This window comes from Microtus oregoni, unplaced genomic scaffold, assembly GCF_018167655.1.
Source record: "Microtus oregoni isolate MIOR12 unplaced genomic scaffold, Mior012 000025F_ref0000491, whole genome shotgun sequence".
In the NCBI taxonomy this organism is placed as follows: domain Eukaryota; kingdom Metazoa; phylum Chordata; class Mammalia; order Rodentia; family Cricetidae; genus Microtus; species Microtus oregoni.
In genome coordinates, this window is record NW_024543084.1 from 16,630,200 (window position 1) to 16,647,987 (window position 17,788).

A 17,788-nucleotide genomic window follows, 5' to 3' on the forward strand; every position below is an offset into this window, starting at 1 on the left:
AAGAGGGGAGAAAACCCTGCGGTCCTTAGAGACGTCAAGCGGGGAGCTGAAAGAAGGGTGGGGTGATCGTGGTGCCCTGTGAGAACCTTGGCGTTTACATTCTGAGTGTGATGGTTGCCCAAGCGGAGCAAGGGGTAGAGCCAGGCTTGGCTCTCTCGGGCCGCCTGCACGAAGTAGAGAAAGGGTTGTGGAAAACGAAGAAGGAAGCAGAACTCAGTGAAGAGATGACCTCGATGTTCCCAGAGGGAGGGATTGCAGAGGCCTGGGTTCTGCCAGCCCTGGGGTCATGGGGGAGGCCTGCATGAGTGACAGCCAAAGGCTGTAGTGACAAGAGAGACCTAGAAGCAGGCAGTTTGTGAGACTGACCAGAACCCTGCCTGGGGCTAGGGAGTCAGAGGCATCCTGGGGAAAGGCCTGTGGGGAGGAGGGGAGGGGGTGCTGGTGTCTACCAGGCATGGGAAGCTCTTTGTCTGCAGTATCAAAGGGAACAGAATTTTCCAGTTCCGAACCGGGGAAGCGTGGAAACAGTCCCCAGAGATGCTGAGAGAGTGTGGGTCTGTCAGATTAAGGTGGTTTGGGTTTGTTTACTTAAAAAAAGCCTGATATAATGCAGGCTACCCTGGGCCTCACTGTGTAGCTAGCTGAGGATAACTCTGAATTATTCTCCTGCTTCAGCCTCGGTGCTGGGATGACAAACGTGTACTCTGTCAACTGAGATGTACCCCAGATCCAGTTTGGTGCTTTGTTTTTCAAGACAGGGTTTCTCTGTGTAGCCCTATCTGTCCTGGAACCAACTTGCTTGTAGACCAGGCTGGCCTTGAACTCACAAAGATCTTCCTGCCTCTGCCTCCTGAGTGCTGGGATTAAAGTCAGGTGCCACCATTGCCTGGTTCAGCTGGCTCAGTTCAGCTTTTTAAAACTTTGTTGTGTGTGTGTGTGTGTGTGTGTGTGTGTGTGCGTGCGACAGAGAGAGAGAGAGAGGAGAGAGAGAGAGAGAGAGAGAGAGAGAGAGAGGAGAGAGAGAGAATGCCAAGAAGATCAGAGACAACCTGAAGGAGTATTTATTTCCTCCGTCATATAGGTTCTGAGAATCAAACTCGAGTCATCATCAGGCTTGGTGGCAAGTGATTTACCTGCCCCCTACGCCTCCTAGTTTGGCTTTCTTTTTTAAAAACATTCTTTTGCTTTATGTATATGATGTTTTTGCCTGTGTGTGCGTATGCACGCCATGTGTACGCCTTTTCTGGAGGCCAGGAAAGGGTGTCAGACCCTCAGTTAGGAGTTATGTGTGTGTGGCCACTGGGAACCAAACCAGGGTCCCCGGCTACTCTTGTTGAGTCCTTTTTCCACTCTGGCTTGGCTTTTGGGACAATAGGCAGACTTGAACTCATGGAGGATCCCCTGTGTCTGAATTACTAGCTATGATTACAGGCCTGTATCACCATGGCCTGCTGAGTGTCTCTGGTCAGAAGCAGCTCCTAGAAGGGACTTCAACCTCACCCCTCAGACTAGGAGGAACCCATCACATGTTCTGGTCAGGACACATTGATGGGCACAGAAGTCCAGCAGCTCGTGGTATAGGACTGCAGGGGACTGGCACAGGACACTTGCTGTTTGAGGCCATTGTAGTCATAGGGGCAGAGACAAGTTCACAGAGGTCTGTCCCCCTCGTCTGAGTTCAAGTCCCTCAGGTGACCTGTCACTGGGCTAGAACGTGACATCATCAGTCACCAAAGTCGGAGAGATCCTGATTTGGAAGTAAAAGTGAACAGAAAGGGAAGGGGTGCAAGGGTCATGCCTGGGGTGGAGGATGGAGAGGAACCAGTAGGAGACAGATAAGGTGATCTGGAATGTAGGAAGGAAACCAGGACTGAAGGTTCTAGAAACAAGGGAACACCAAGGGGCTGAAATTTGCATATGCTCTGCCTCTCTAGGAGGGCCCAGCCCTACACACCCTCTGCCTCTCTCCAGCCCTGGGTCCTTGTGCATCTGGACCTTTTTGTTTCTTCCACCGTAAAATGAGGATGGGCTGTGGAGAGGCCTTTGGCGCTGGGCCTGGTAAGCTCGTGAGTCGGGAGCCTTGTCATTCTTACCTTGTACTTTGAATCCCACAGGCGGCTGGCTGCCCTCCCTCTGTGCAGCTAAGCACACTGGGGCTCCTCAAAATAGATATGTCTTGCCCAAGGCTCCTTGGCTGGCATGGGGCAGAGTCAGGTACCCAGCCCCCCTTCCCCATGCGTGAGCGGATCTGACCCCGCTGTTGGGGATCAACAGCCCCTGGCTGCAGGCTGGGGCTGGAGACTTACAGCCGCCTTGGGGTCCTAAGGGGCCGCCTGACATTCCTCTGGTGGCCAGGGGCCAAGGTAGACGTGCTCCATCCCTTCCTGCTGCTCAGGCCTTTTGGCTCTGTCAGGAGGAAGATGGAGCCCAGTGTGGAGGCCGTGCACAGGTCCTGGCTAGGGGCCATGTGTCTCCTGGAGTGTGCACAGGGGGGACCGGAGAACATCTGCCTTGGAATTAAGGCAGGAAACAGATGACAGGCTCCCCAGGGACAGCTTTGGGAGACTGTGGTGGGGGGTATATCGGCATAGATGAGGACATACAGGGAACTTTCACCCTGTGCAAACGCCTGCTCGGCCTGTTGGGTGAGGAGGGGGACCCAGTACCTGGGCAATGTAGCATCACTCTGGCTGGGCTATGATCCTCAGGGGAGAGAAACGGCTGATGTGGGGTCAGCCTTTTGGGAACAAAGCCGAAGACTGTACCCTTCTTCCTTGCCCTTGTCTGTCCTTCGGGAGCAGGGGAGCAGGGGAGCAGGGGAGCAGGGGAGCAGGGGAGCAGGGGAGCAGGGGAGCAGGAAAGTGGATGTGTCCCCAGAGGGAGAGAGCACATTGGGAGCAAACCACAGCTTACTCAGATCGGTGCCTGGTTGCACTGTGCTATGATCACTGCGCTGCTGGGGACAGAAGAATCAGCCCAGGACTGGCCTTATGTGCTAGGGATCAGAAGCAAGACTTTTCTTCTCTGTGCCTCGGTTTCCCCATTCCCACAATCCTCTGTCCCACCTTGACTTCCAGGACACTTCAGGATTTCAATAAATATGTCTTGCTGGGCACAGTGGTACACATCTGGAATCCCAGCACTTGGGAGTCTGAGGCAGGGGGGTTGCCTTCTCAATCCTTCTAGAAAAAGGGAAGTATCATAAGAATCAAAGTCCCACTGGGCAGTGATGGTGCACGCCTTTAATCCCAGCACTGAGGAGACAGAGGCCGGTGGATCTCTAAGTTCGAAGCCAGCCTGGTCTACAGAGTGAGTTCCAGGACAGCCAGGGCTACACAGAGAAACCCCGTCTCGGAGAAAGAAAAAAAGAAAGAAAGAAAGAGAAAATAAAGAAAGTCCTTTGACTCGGTGAAGGGACAAAGCAGCAGAGGCCATCAAAGTCTCTGCCCTCCTGGGACTTGTAGTGACATGCACTAGGTGTGGGGCACCACCCAGACTTCGAGTGCCTGGGACCCCCTCTGTGCATAAAAGCTTCCAGGTCCAGCGTCTCCACACCCTTCACTCCCTCAAAGTCTCTGGTCAGGGCCCTTACAGCCTACTGGTTGGGCTTTCTTTCCCTGGTCCCTTTTTAAATTTTTAAATTACATTTTATTTTTTTACTTATTGTGGTTTTATATGTGTGCGTATGTAGACACACGTGTGTCACACATGTAAGGTCAGAGGAGTTTTGGGGAATCAGTTCCTTGCTTTCTTCATGTAGGCCCCAGGAATCAAACTCAGGTTGCCAGCCTTAGTGGCGAACACTTCTATCCTCTGAGCCATCTTGTAGGCCCTTCTTCCTTTTTCTTTCCATTCTTATGTTTGGAGAGAGGGTCTTGCTATGGAGTCCTGAGATGCCTTACCTTGTTGTGTAAATCAGGCTGTTCCCAAATTTGTGGTCATCTTCTTGCTTCTGCCTGTGAAGAATTGGGATTATTGGTGAGCCCCATGAGCTACTGCTCCACAGATCCTGCCTTGTACCAACCTGGAGCTTCCCCTTTTTTCTGGAGAATACACTGGGTCTTCTGATCCAAATGGAGATGGCCTGGGAAGGGCTTTTAAAAGGTCCCTGAGAACCAGGCATGGTGGCCACATCTCTAATCCCGGAACTCTGGAGGCAGAGGCAGGTGGATCATTATGAGTTTGAGGCCAGCCTGGTCTCTGTAGCTAGTTCCAGGACAGCCAGGCGACATAGTGAGACCCTGTTCCAAAAAAACTAAAAAACAAAACAAGGCTAAGGGAGCAAGCCTGGGCTAAGGGAGCAAGCCTGGGCTAAGTAAGGAATGGTAGTAGAGGGTGATTGGATCACCCTGGGATAGCAGTGTGTGTGGAGAGAGGTTAAGAACCCTGGAGTGGCAGACCAGCCCATCTCTGAAGGGCCAGGGACACAAAGCCTTGATCCTGGGGGGTCCAGAGTGTCCCCTGGCTATATCACCTCACCCTGGCCCCCCTGAGTCTGCTTGGCTCGGATGGCAGCAGGCGTGGAGCCTGGGTTGAGAGCAGGCAGCCATGAGGTGTCCACTCTCTGAGCTCCTTGGCAAGCCGACTTCCACCTATGTAAAACAAAGCCTAAAGGAGTAGACCTCTTGTCAATGGTGACAATTTGGTACTGATAAGGTGAACGCCCAGGGTGGGCCCTGGTGTGGAGTTTAGTCTTGGAGCTGGGCTGATTGTCCCCAAAACAGATTCTGTTAGGGCATGTAGAGAGAAGCTCACGCCACCCTGCTACTACCCCCGTTCTGCCTTCTGGGTCCTGTTGTCTTTGTCCTGCCATCCCCAAGAGGCCTGGTGAGGTGGGTCTCCCATGCTTGCCTGGGTGGGAGCAAGCTGACCTTCCTCCCAGCCTACACTCAGGGACTACACCCACTCTCACTGCCTCACGTCAACCCCTGCAGAGAAAACTGCGGGCCTGGTCACCGAGGCAGGAGACACCAGAGGGCACCTAGGAGGCAGACCTGAAACCCCAGGCCAAAGTTTTCTTCAGAACCTGCACTTGGAGCCTTCTTCCTCCCTAAGACAGGTGCCCCCCACTGGCCCCATGGATAAAGTCCGTGTGTTCAGGCCCCCAGAAGGTGCTTCTTGGCCTCTCTGCATCCTTGCTATTGCCCCAGGATCATCCAAGTTCTTCTTGCTTCGGTGCCTTAGCTGAAGCTTGGTCCTTTTTTGGCTGTCTTCACTTGTTGTGTCTGGACTCCCCTGGGGGCTGATCCTTCTCCAGGTAGTTCAGGCTTTCTTCTCGGAGTGTTCTTGACCCTAAATGCCACCTAGTAACATGATGGGCACACATTCTGTGTTTGCTATTTGCAAAATGAGCATAGGCCTTTCTAGGATTGTCACCTTAGCTGAGTTAGTGAGGGTTGGCAAGCAGCTCCTGCAGGACCTGGCCAAGGCTAAGTGCTGTAGCATCTGGTCCTCGAAGTGTCCCAGGAATCTGGAGAAGAGGACAGAGCTGTGCCCTGCCTTACAAACAGGTAACTGGTTTTAAGGACTAAGCTCCAGGCAAACCCAGGGCCATCTGACTTCAGAGATACCTGTTCCTGCTTTGAGACAGGTCTCACTATGTATATATAGCCAAGGCCTGCCCCCTTCCCTGGTCTCCACGGGGTAGGGATTAGAGGCGTGTGCCCCCAGAGTCAAGTGCGTGTTCTGTGCCTTTGGGACTGTGTGGGCCCAGTGAGTACAGCCTCAGCTGTTCTATGCTAACCTGGGAATGTTTCTTCCTCCCGTTGGGCCTCAGTTTCCCTGTCTGTAACACAGGGGCACAGCCAAGAGCAATGCTTCTGGAACTCTGCATTGCTGCTGGCAGGGACCAGCTAGAATCCCAGGCACCCTCCCTCCAGAAGCCTATCTTGGTCCTTCACTAGTTTCCTCATCTGTAGAAGGAACCTGAGTTATCGGGGCTTCATCCAGAGCTTGACCCCAGTCAGGCTCCCAGATGTGCCCCCACCAACAAGTCTTGGCAAGGGTAGATGGAGGGTGGTGAGCATGGGGGGGAGGTCTGCCGACTGGGTCCTCCCATCACCCTGCTTCCCCCATCCCAGGGCCCCCCACCCAGCGACAAAGCCTGTGGCACTTCCTCTACCCGCCTGGCAGGCAGCCTGGCCCGGCCCCTTCTCTAAGGAAGCGCATTTCCTGCCTCTCTGGGTTGGACTGGATGAGCTGAGTTCCCTGCCGAGGACGGTCAGACCCCTGCGTCCATCTGTGTCCCGTCCCCAGGCCAGGACCGCTACCGGCTGCTGTCCAAAAGAGCCCAGTGTCTCTTTCCCACCATCCAGTCAGCTAGAGACTCAGACTCCTGCCCTGCTGTGAGTCTCGAGCTCACTTCTCCTGACTTCTCAGCCGCCACCTCAGAAGGCTGGAGCAGGGACGTGGTCGCTCCGGCCGCCTGCTCCCTTCGGGTCCCCGTGCGAACCCACGCCGGCCCCGGCGCCCACCCGCAGCCCTGCCTCTGGATACTGGATAAGGCCCAGCGCACAGACTCCCAGGTGGACAGCATGGACCGTGGGATGCTCCCTCTGGCCATTACCCTGCTGCTGGTCATCTACAGCTTCGTACCCACAAGTAAGTGTCCAGCGCCCTGGCTGGGGACGCAGCCAAGACCAGGCCCTGGGTGTTTCAGGTCTAACTCCTGTGTCCTGAGCTCATAGCTGGTGGTGGGAGGCAGGAATGGGATCGCCAGCTATTTCAGCTTAGTGGGACTGGAAGATTTCACAGGATGCCAGACATAAGCATTAAGAGTATGGGGCAAAGAGGGATAAGCTGTTTACTTTAGCCCCGGGACCTGCTGTGTTCAACTATCAAGGCCAGGAGCCAGAGGCTGGCCATCTGGGAGTACACCCTCCTGTCTCTGAGGTCTCTGAGCCTTGAGCTCCCGTTTGAGGAGGTTTAGAAGGGGGCCAAGAGAAAGTTAGGCTCTGGGTCCAACTGTGACCTCCGTGTTTCCTTATGTGATCTTAGGAGATGGTCTTGAGGCCTCTGAGCCAGGAGGGGCTGAGGTAAAGGTTTGTGGTGACATCATTTGTCAGAGAGTTACCAGTTTGAAGTCCTCCTTCTTTTCCTGGGCTCTGCCCACTCCCGGAACCTCACTGAACCCACAAAGGCCATGTGCTCTGCCATGCCTCTGTTCCTCTTCTCAAGAAGGGCACAGGGTCATTTAGGGGTTCTGTGGGTCTTCTCAACCAGACTGACTATTAAAAGTGACCTCAGGAGGGATGGTAAGGACCCTAGACCACAGTCTTACTCAAGGTCGGTCTCAGTGGGGCCTGCTCCTCAGTCACCCCTTCCTGCGGACGGCTACCCACCCACGTGCAGATTCAGGGGTTTGTTCAAGGGTTGGGATGGACTTCCAGGAGGCAGCAGTGTGGGGAGGATGTGGGGCCATCCCCGCATCTTTTTTTTTTTTTTTTTTTTTTTGGTTTTTTCGAGACAGGGTTTCTCTGTAGCTTTGGAGCCTGTCCTGGAACTCCCTTTGTAGACCAGGCTGGCCTTGAACTCACAGAGATCCGCCTGCCTCTGCCTCCCGAGTGCTGGGATTACAGGCGCGCGCCACCACCACCCAGCTCACCCCCGCATCTTAAAGTCTGTAATTGATGGGAAATCTCTTGCCACCACCTCATTCGTCAACCGGAAATTGAGTCTTAGAGGCTCTGAGTGACTTAGCAGGGATTCGACTCCAGGCCTGTGGTCCCTAGAACCTTTTGCTCTGACCATGTGACCCTGCAAGATGGCTGCCACAATCACCCCATTTCTCAGGAGAGAAACTGGAGGCTCCGACCCTCCAAGTCCACCTACTACGCTGGGACAGGACTCCAGGCCTCTTCCTCTGGGCTTGGGGACACATGCACAACATTTAGGGTCTGACTTGTAGCACGGAAGGTGGGGTGTCAAAGTCTAGAAAACTTTCCAGATTCTAGGTAGGCCGATGGCAGTGGCATGAATATCCATTCTCTCGGGGCTCATTTCAATCCACTAACCCTCGGTTCTCATTTGGCACCCCAGCAATGGCCTCTCTCCCCTACAGACCTGAGGCACAGACACCCTCCAGGGTGTGAAGCAGCGGTTCCCAACCTGTAGCTCTCATACCCATCGGGGGCAGTGTCACACGACCCTTTCATAGGGGTCTCAGATATCCTGTGTATCAGATATTTACATTATGATTCATAACAGTGGTAAAGGGCCGGGCGGTGGTGGCGCACGCCTGTAATCCCAGCACTCGGGAGGCAGAGGCAGGCGGATCTCTGTGAGTTCAAGGCCAGCCTGGTCTACAAAGGGAGTTCCAGGACAGGCTCCAAAGCTACAGAGAAACCCTGTCTCGAAAAACCAAAAAAAAAAAAAAAAAAAAAAAAAACATAACAGTGGTAAAGTTACAGCTGTGAAGTAGCAATGACTTTGTGGCTGCGGGTCCCCACAAGATGGGGGACCGAAGTAAAGGGTCAGCATTAGGGAGGCTGAGACCCACTGGTCTACAGATGATGGCAAAGTAGGTAAAATAGCCAGAAAGTAGGGCGTTCTGATTGATAGCAATTTCCTGGGTGTGCAGCTCAGTGGTAGAGCTCTTGCCTACCATATGGATGGTCCTGGTTTTTAAAAAAATTACACATGTGTACAATTTATTTTTATTTTATTTATTGAGAAAAGGTCTCACTATATGACTGCCTAGGACGCAGAACTCAGTGAACAGGGGTGGCAGCCACTGGTGCATCATCTTCTCAGGATGGAGGGGCAAAATCGGAGCAATCTTCTGGGGCACAGCTCAGTAGAATTGTCTAAGGCCGTGTAAAGCTCACATCTCAACTTCAGAAGTCAATGTAAGCCAGGTTGGCGACACACTACTTAGGTAGTCTTAGCGTTCCTGGCCAGATTAGATTACATAGTGAGTTCAAGGCCAGCCTGGACAGTAATATTCTGTCTTTAAAAAAGTCTTCCCTAGAGAGTTACATATCACCTCTGTAAGGACATGTGGCCCACGGGTACCTGTAATAAACCCTAACAGCCATATCACACCCAAAGATCCACCAGCAGGAGTTTCACTGAAGAAGTCAGGATGTCATGGATCCAGCAGCTACCGCAAAACCAGTGGGTACATACATTCACTACGACACACAGATGTATAGAACACACAGTTAGGACCCTAAAGAGCAGTCCATACCAGTGGGTACATTCACTACGACACATAGAGGTAGAGAACACACAGTTAAGACCCTAAAGAGCAGTCCATTTCTTCTAACGAAACAGTGATGCTGCAGTTTGCACAGAGAAACTTCTGGAAGGATGTGCTCTCGGTGTGACTATTATCCGGTAAGGGATTTTTCTCTAGAGGGCTTCCTAAGACAAATTCTTCTGTCCTGGATTTGTTTGTTTTATTGTTTTATATGTAAAATTTGTTTTGTTTTGTTTTTTTGAGACAGGGTTCTCTGTGTATCAGCCCTAGCTGTCCTGGAACTAGCTCTTGTAAACCAGGCTGACTTCAAACTCACAGAGATCCGCCTGCCTCTGCCTCCCAAGTGCTGGGATTGGGATTAAAGTCATGCACCACCACTACCCAGTCAGCATGATTGTTTTACCTGCACGTACATCTGTGTGCCCAGGGAGGTATAGACATTTGTGGGCCTCCGGGTTAGTGCCAGGAATTGAACCTAGGTTGTCTAGATGAGAAATAAAAGCTCTTAATCACTGAGCCATCTCTACAGCCCTGGAATTCAGTTCTTAAAGAGCAGCTTAGCCATGTGTTTGTTCTTTTTTTTTTTTTTTTTGAGACAGGGTTTCTCTGTGGCTTTGGAGCCTGTCCTGGAACTAGTTCTGTAGACCAGGCTGGTCTCGAACTCACAGAGATCCGCCTGCCTCTGCCTCCCGAGTGCTGGGATTAAAGGCGTGCGCCACCACCGCCCGGCCATGTGTTTGTTCTTTAAAGAAAGCAGATGAGTGAAGGATGCTGGGAATATAGCTCTGTGTCACACACACACACACACACACACACACACACACACACACACAGAGAGAATTCCCGATTAAGGCTGGACTATCACTCAGTGGCAGAGCATTTTTCTAGACTATTCCAGGTTCAAGCCTCAATACTGGGAAAAAAAAAAAAACCCTCCCAGGACTATTAGCAGCTATAAACTACCTTCTGGACTCTGCAAGGTAATTTTGATCCTTCAGATGAACAAGTGAGAGTCTTGTGGACCCCTCGTGAGTGCCATATTCTTTCCATGTCATCACTGAGACTCTATAACCATCTGTTTGCCATTCTGGAATATTCTGTCCCATCCCTGTGCCACCATCTGAACAGCGAATCCCTTGTTGAATATTTAAGTGGCTTCTCCTTTTGTCCCAGTTTGGTGCATGTATCTGTCCCTATATTTTGGTTTCTTTCATTTGGAAGCTTCTGGTACTTGTGGCCCAAGCCTAGCGTCTAGGATTAGGCACTGTGGTTGAGTGGTGTTTCTGGACTGTAGACGGCCGTCTCCCTGAGGCTGGGGCAGAGTATGATCTGGAGGCTCCATGCTGCTGACCACCTGGGTGGGGATCTGGGACTCACCGCAGTAGGGGCTGGCCACACAGGGCAGAGACACACTCCAGAACCTTCAGGAAGGATAGGGGGATGGGATGGGACAAGGACTGCGTTTACCAAGACAGTGGCTCCCTGGGCGCTACGCGAACATGGACACTAAGAGTCTCTCTCACATCACAGCCACCTGTAACTACAGCTCCAGGGACTCCTCTCTCTGGCACCCACAGCCACGTGCACACATGCATGTAGTGCACAGAAACTCATGTAAGCACACACACATACACATAGAACAATAGTATAGATCCTAAATGTTAAAAGGTTCTCTCTCACCTCGGCCAAGGATCAGAGAAGCTGAGATGGAGGGACAGAGGACTTGCTCTGTGTCACATGTGGGCCAGTGCTGGGGACTTGGAGCTCAGGCCCACTCCATGTGCTCCAGGGCCTCCAGGCAGATGTGGGTGAGAGAGAGGCAATCAAGCCCAGTGTACAGGTGAGGGTGTCCAAGATTTCAGTAAGCGACAGGTCCCAATTTCCACCCCAGGCCGTCTGCTCCTGACCCAGCCTCCTCTCTGGGTCCGCTGGTAGCTAGGCATGGGAGATTTAGACACCTTTGCCTCCAGACTGCTTTGGGGCAGCAGTCCTGCAGGTTGAGGGGAGCCCTAATCCCAGAGCAAGCGCAAACACCACCAGTGCATAAATGGGGCGATGAGGATGCCAGCTGACATTTATTGGGTGCTTGCTGTATACCAGCATGGTGCTGCTCACGCCCTCAGAGTTCACTTCTGTCAGCCTTTGTGACAGACGCAGACTGGAGTCTCGGTGATAAGAGAAATTGTCAAGTAACACAGACTAGCGTGGATAGCCTGGCCCCCAAACCTTGGAGCAGTCATTTCCATGAGAGGTATCTGGAGGGACAGCACCTTCCTATGACCCAATCCCCTCATTCCAGGGACTTGGCACCTTGTCCTGGTCCTGCAATGGCCTTCCTCTTAGATAGGACCCTGGAACCCTGCCTCTGCTGTGAGTGTCCTGTCTTGCATTTGTCCCAGATAGAACCTCAGAACATCTCAGGCCACAGAGGGAAAGCAAGTCCCAGAGCAGTAGGAGGGAGGCGGAAGTCAGATAAACCTTAGAGCTTGCTGCACAAACGTGTGTTCTGGCCCAGCCCAGCCCAGATGATTGACAGGGACATGCCGAGCCAGACTGTCCGTGTGTTTTCCTCTGGGAGCGCAGACACTTAGGAACTAAACAGCCACAGCCAAGTGTGGGCGAACCTGGGAGACTGAGGCAAGAGAAGCAGAAATTCAAGATAAGCTCCAGTTATACAATGAGTTTTAGGCCAACCTGAACTGTAGGAAACCCTGTCTCAAAAATAAAGCAAAACAAAAAAACAACAAAACAAACAAACAAAAACTAAAAAACAAACAAAACCCACACAGGAGAGATGGCTCAGGGGTTAAGAGCACTCAGGACATGGGTTTGGATTCCCAGAACCCATGTCACATATCTCACAAACGCCTTTTGCTTTTGTTTTTGTTTTTTGAGACAGGGTTTCTCCATGTGGCCTTGGCTGTCCTGAAGCTAGCTCTTGTAGACCAGGCTGTCCTCAAACTCACAGAGATCCGCCTACCTCTGCCTCCCAAGTGCTGGGATTAAAGGCGTGCGCCACCACCACCCGGCCCTCACAAGTGCCTTTAACTCCAGCTGTAGGGGATCCAGTGCCCTCTTCTGACTTCTGCAGGCACCTGTACAAATATGCACACACTAATTAAATGAATCTTAAAGAGAGAAAACTGAGGCTGAAGAGATAGATATGGCTCACTGGTTAAGAACACTTGTTCTTGTAGAGGACCCAGGTTCTGCTCCCAGCACCCACATGGTGTCTCACAACCATCAGTGGTTCCAGATCTAAGGCATCTGACTCCTTCTTCCGACCTCTGAGAGCACCAGGCACAGACATGGTACACATACATACATACATACATACATAAACACATTCATACAGATAAAAATAAGTACATCTCGGGGCTGGAGAGATGGCTCAGCGGATGAGAGCACTGGCTGTTCTGGAAGACCAGGGTTGTTCAGTTCCCAGCACCCACATGCTGTTTACAAGCGCCTGTAACTCCACCTCCAGGAGATCCAACACTCCCTCACAGACACACATGCAGGCAAAAGACCAATGCACATAAAATAAAAATAAAGCATTCTTAAAAAGAAAGAATATTCAAAAATATATATCTTAAAAAAAAAAACAGCCCAGGCCAGGCATGATGACACACGCCTCTAATCCCATCACTCAGGAGGCAGAGACTGCAAGGTGGATCTCTGTGAGATTGAGCTCAGCCTAAATTACAGAGTGAGACCCTGTCTTAAAATTTAAAAAACAAGGCTTAAGAGATTGCCCAGCTAGTAAAATGTTTGTTATGCATGCATTGAGAGCCGGAGTTCAATGCCCAGAACTATAATAATAATAATGATAATGATGATGATGATAATAATAATAATAATGTGTGGTTCTGGGCATGTGCAACCCCAGTACTGATGAGAAGACAGGAGGACCCCTGGGGTGCACTGGCTAGTCAGCTGAGCCTGTGCGGAGAGCTCCAGTCTAATGAAAGACTTTGTCTCAGAAAATAAGAAATATGATTGTTGAAGAACAACCTGGGTTTAACTGGTTTCACACACACACCTACACCTACACACAAGCTAGAAACAAAACAGCCCAAACCTGTCAAAGTCCCACTGAGCACCTGGGACTCTGGGACATCAGGTCCTGATGAACCTAAGAAAGGAGATCCTCCCTCCTTCCTTCCTTCCTTCCTTCCTTCCTTCTTCTTTTTTTTTTTTCAAAATAGGGTTTCTCTGTGTAGCCTTGGTTGTTCTGGAACTTGCTTTGTAGACAAGGCTGACCTCGAACTCACAGAGATCTGCCGCCTTTGCTTCCCAAGTGCTGGGATTAAAGGTGCGTGCCACCACCACCTGTCTAGGAGGTACCTTTTTCAAGAAGAGGCTAACATGGGGAGTGATGGTACATGCCTTTAATTCCAGCACTTGGGAGGCAGAGGCAGGTGGATCTCTGAGTCTGAGGCCAGTCTGATCTACAGAGTTAGTTCCAGGACTGCTAGGACTGTTATTTAGAGAAACCCTGTCTATAGTTTTGAAAGTTGAATATAAATTGATCAGGTGGTCAATAAAAAATGGCCATTGGAGTCAAGATAGATGGCTCCAGGAGCTCTTGCTGTTTTCGTAGAGGACCCAGATTTTGTTTCCTGTGCCCTCTTCTGGCGTCTGTGGGCATTGCACACACATGGTGCACATACATGCAGTTACACACTTATGCACATAAAACTAAAATAAATAAGTCTTAAAGGATGGAGGAAGGGCAAAGACAAGAAGCAAGGTGCATTTGGATGAAGTATTTATCTGGGTGACTGGGAGGACATGGTGCCACAGCAGCTCCTGAGCAATCTCCATTCATGAGCAGGGGAATGCCTGTGACAGCCTGGAAAGGCTCCCCAGCTCTCAGAGGGTGGTGTGGGATTTTCACTACCCACTGTAGAGATCATGATGCCGAGGCGTGGAAAGGGGGCTGGGAGGTGGTGTGATTAGGGGGGAACCTCTAGCATGGGTCAACCTCTTCATCTTTTGACCCCACTTTGGGCTGCAGTGTGCGAATTTGACCATGTAGGTGTTGGGAAACTCTGGGAAAGGTATACAAGTTGAGTCTCACTGGTGGCCCGGCTGGAGATGGGACATCTATGAGGTTGTCACTGGACTCTGAAGGAGTAGAGGGTGGCTGGGTGGGTGATGAGGTAATGAGGAAGGCTTCTGTCGAAAGCACCTCCCTCAGTGACACCCGTGGGTACCAATACTTAATGAATCAAGAACTGACTGTATCTCATAGGTACACAAAGCACATGCTGGGTGCTAGAACTTTAAATCCAGGCCCTGGCACTGGGTCTCCTAGAGAAATTCTTTAGCCTCCCTAACCCTGTAAAATGGGCATAAGAGCCACCCACCACTAAGGTCTGCTCTGAGGATCCAAAGAATTTACTCACACAAGACCCCCAGAAAGGGAACATGATGGAAGTTTCTGTGATGGGCATTGTGCCTGCAAATAAGGAAACTGAGGCCCAGTCTATAGTCCTCGGAGAGGTACCTGGGCCATCTAGCTCCAGAATGACTTTATTTGATGGTCTCCAGGAGCTATCTGGGGTGGAATGAGGGCTGTCTATGGGAGGCCCTGTGCTTATAGATGAGGAAGGAGGAAGGGAGGCGTGAGGATGCTCTAGACTCGCTCAAGAGGTCAGGGTCACCCAGTTCTCCAAGGGTGACTTCTGGGCCCCTAGAGGCGCCTCCTCCAACAGTTCCCGGGAGGCCCCGGCATTTCCCTTGGTGCCAGGGGATTGTTTTCAGCTGGCCTGGGCCCGCCTTGGGCTGCTGGAGACAGGCTCAGGCGTCACACTCCCTGTCTCCCCATTCTCGTCTGTGGGGTGGGGGCAACCAGTATTCGAAAAGGCCCCAAAATAAATGGGCGTCTTATCTGATCTCCCAGCCTGGCCTGTTATCTGATTATTACATAATGGCCAGGCCTGTGGCCTCTCCTGCTGGCGCTGGCTGACGGCATGGAGGAGGCGGCCCCAGGCAGCCCGGCAATGCCAGAGGAACTGGGGTTCCTGGAAGTCTGGGGACAGGGGCAGGGAAAGTCCAGATCTGTAGGTCAGACCCTGGGTCATGTGGGGAGAGGAGCTGGAGAACCAGAGGCCAGGCATATGTTGTACGACCTTGACATAAGTATCCTGTCCTGCAGGATGCAGTCTCCCCCATCTAGGTAGGAGCAGCCAAGCAGCCTATGCTTAAGAATGGGCAGGAGTTGGGGTGGATCAGAAGGGAAATAGACAATGGGAGAGGGCACCAGCCCTTGAGTCTACTGTGGTGAGGGAAAGCTCGGTGGCGGCCCTGGCCTCCTACTTCACCCCAACCCTTAAACAGTCAACATCTACAGCAAATGCAGCAAGAAAACTGCAGAAAGACCCACCACGTGCCCTGCTGCAGGACATGTTCCCAGCAGCCTGCAGGGCCACGGGGTTTCCTCTCTTAGTGCCGTTATACAGACCAGGAAACTAAAGCCCCGAGTGCTCAAATCATTCCCCAAAGCGACAGCTAGTCAGAATTAGATGCTGGCTCTGGCTCCCAGGAACTTGTGTTGAACAAAATACTATATCCCAAACATATTGATGTCCCTAGCATACTGCAGATGGGGCGAGAGCAGGAGCTGGTAAGGTCTGGGCTCCTACAGCAGACAACGGTCCTGTCCCAGTTCTCTTCCCGAGATGGAGATGCGGGTCAGGGTTGATGGGTGTGAGGCAGCCATGTTACCTCCTTCTCTGACCAAACAAGCTAGCTACAAGGGTGGGGAAGAAGGCTGCTCAGGCCCCAGGCGCCTGGGGTTCAGGAAGAACCAGCCTCCCCCATCCTCAGCACTGGCGTCAGCTGGACGTGAAGCCTGGCCCTCCTCGCCCATCTTTGATCTCCAAGAAAACAGGAAGTGAGCACGACAAGATGGAGACATAAACTTCCAAACAGTCTCCCCTTCTCTGTCCCTCCTCCGCAGCCCCCCTTCCCCTCAGCACATTCCTTAGGACGAGGTGTAGGGGCCTCATTTCCTCTTCCTCCTCTGCTGGGTCAGGGTGAAATTCCATTGCTCTCCCTTGGGACCCGTGTTTCCGGGCCGCCCTGCAGCAGGCTGTGAGGCCTGCTCCATCACCTCCTTCCAACCTGGGCTGATCCCCGTGAGGCAGGAAATTCCCTCCACAGAAACAGCCTCCTAGGGATGGACACCTTGAGGTCAGAAGAGGGAAAACCGGTTCCCTATCTAAACCCCCACCTTTCTTTGGACTGAACTGACCTTAAGACTTGGGGTCGACCATGGGTTCTGCTGCTTAGGGTCACCTGACACAGCAAATAAAAATAGTGGAGAGCTGGGCACAATGGCGCACGCCTTTAATCCTAGCACTGGAGAAGCAGAGGCAGGTGGATCTCTGTGAGTTCGAAACCAGCCTGGTCCATATAGCCAGAACTAAACAGTGAGTTTTCGGCACCAAAAAAAAATAAATAAATAAAAAAATAAAAATAAAACAAACATATAAACACTTCCCCTGCAAAAATAAATTTGAATTTCAGATAGACAATGAATGTTTCTGTAGTATAAATATATAATTTTATATTAAAAATTATACCTTGAAAAAATGATACATGTTTATCTGAAATTCATATTTTATTAGTACCCTGGCTTTTATCTTCCAGCATTATACTTAGTAACACTATGACCCTGGAGAGACTTTCTCTGGCTGAGCCTCAGTTTCTCCATCTGTGGTGTGTATGAAGTGATACCTGCCGTGTAGGGTAGCTCTGAAGAGAACATGACAGCTTACGCTCTGAGTTCATACCAAGTATGTAGGATGTTCAAAAGGGAATGAGATAACCAGGCGGTGGTGGCACACGCCTTCAATCCCAGCACTTGAAAGGCAAAGGCAGGCAGATCTCTGTGAGTTCGAGGCTAGCCTGGTCTACAAGAGCTAGTTCCAGGACAGTCAGGGCTACACAGAGAAACCCTGTCTGGAAAACAACAACAACAAACAAAACAAACAAACAAAAACTCAACCTAACAAAAAGTAAATGTGATTGTATCCGGGCGTGATGGTGTACACCTGACACCCCAGGGTTTGGGAAGTGGAGGCAGGGAGATCAGGAGGTCAAGAGCATTGCTGGCTATAGCACGAACTTAGAGCCAGACTGGGCTGCATCAAACTCTGTCTCCAAAGAATAATAATACCTGCTTTTTAAAAGAACAAGAATATACTGGGTAGTTTTTTCCCCTAGTGCTGGGAACTGAACCTAGGGCCTTGCCGACGCTAGGCAGACATTCTACCACTATGTCCGTTCCGGGTCCCATTGCCCTCTCACCTGACCTGCTTCCCTGCTGTGCTTTACTGACAGGTCTTGCAGAAAGAGTCCACTGTGATCTACAGCCTGTGGACGCCACAAGGGGTGAGGTGACATTCACCACCAGCCGGGTCTCTGAGGGCTGCATAGCCCAGGTTGTCAATGCTGCATATGAAGTCCACGTCCTCTTCCTGGACTTTCCCAAGGTGAGTACCTCTGGCAGGGCTGGTGCTGATGGGACATCTGGGAGGGCCCATAGGGAGTGGCCTTCTGGTAGCAGGAATGTAAGCA

General features: G+C 51.5%; 1 protein-coding gene across 1 annotated transcript in view; it reads left to right on the forward strand.

Annotated features, from left to right (window-relative positions):
* Positions 1 to 6,182: 6,182 nt before the first annotated feature.
* Positions 6,183 to 17,788, forward strand: part of Eng (endoglin) — a 37,599-nt gene continuing 25,993 nt past the window's right edge. The window contains exons 1-2 of the mRNA XM_041675166.1: positions 6,183 to 6,600; positions 17,552 to 17,703. Coding sequence (XP_041531100.1) covers positions 6,534 to 6,600; positions 17,552 to 17,703 — 219 coding nt within the window. The 5' untranslated portion in view covers positions 6,183 to 6,533. The remainder of the gene's footprint in view (positions 6,601 to 17,551; positions 17,704 to 17,788) is intronic.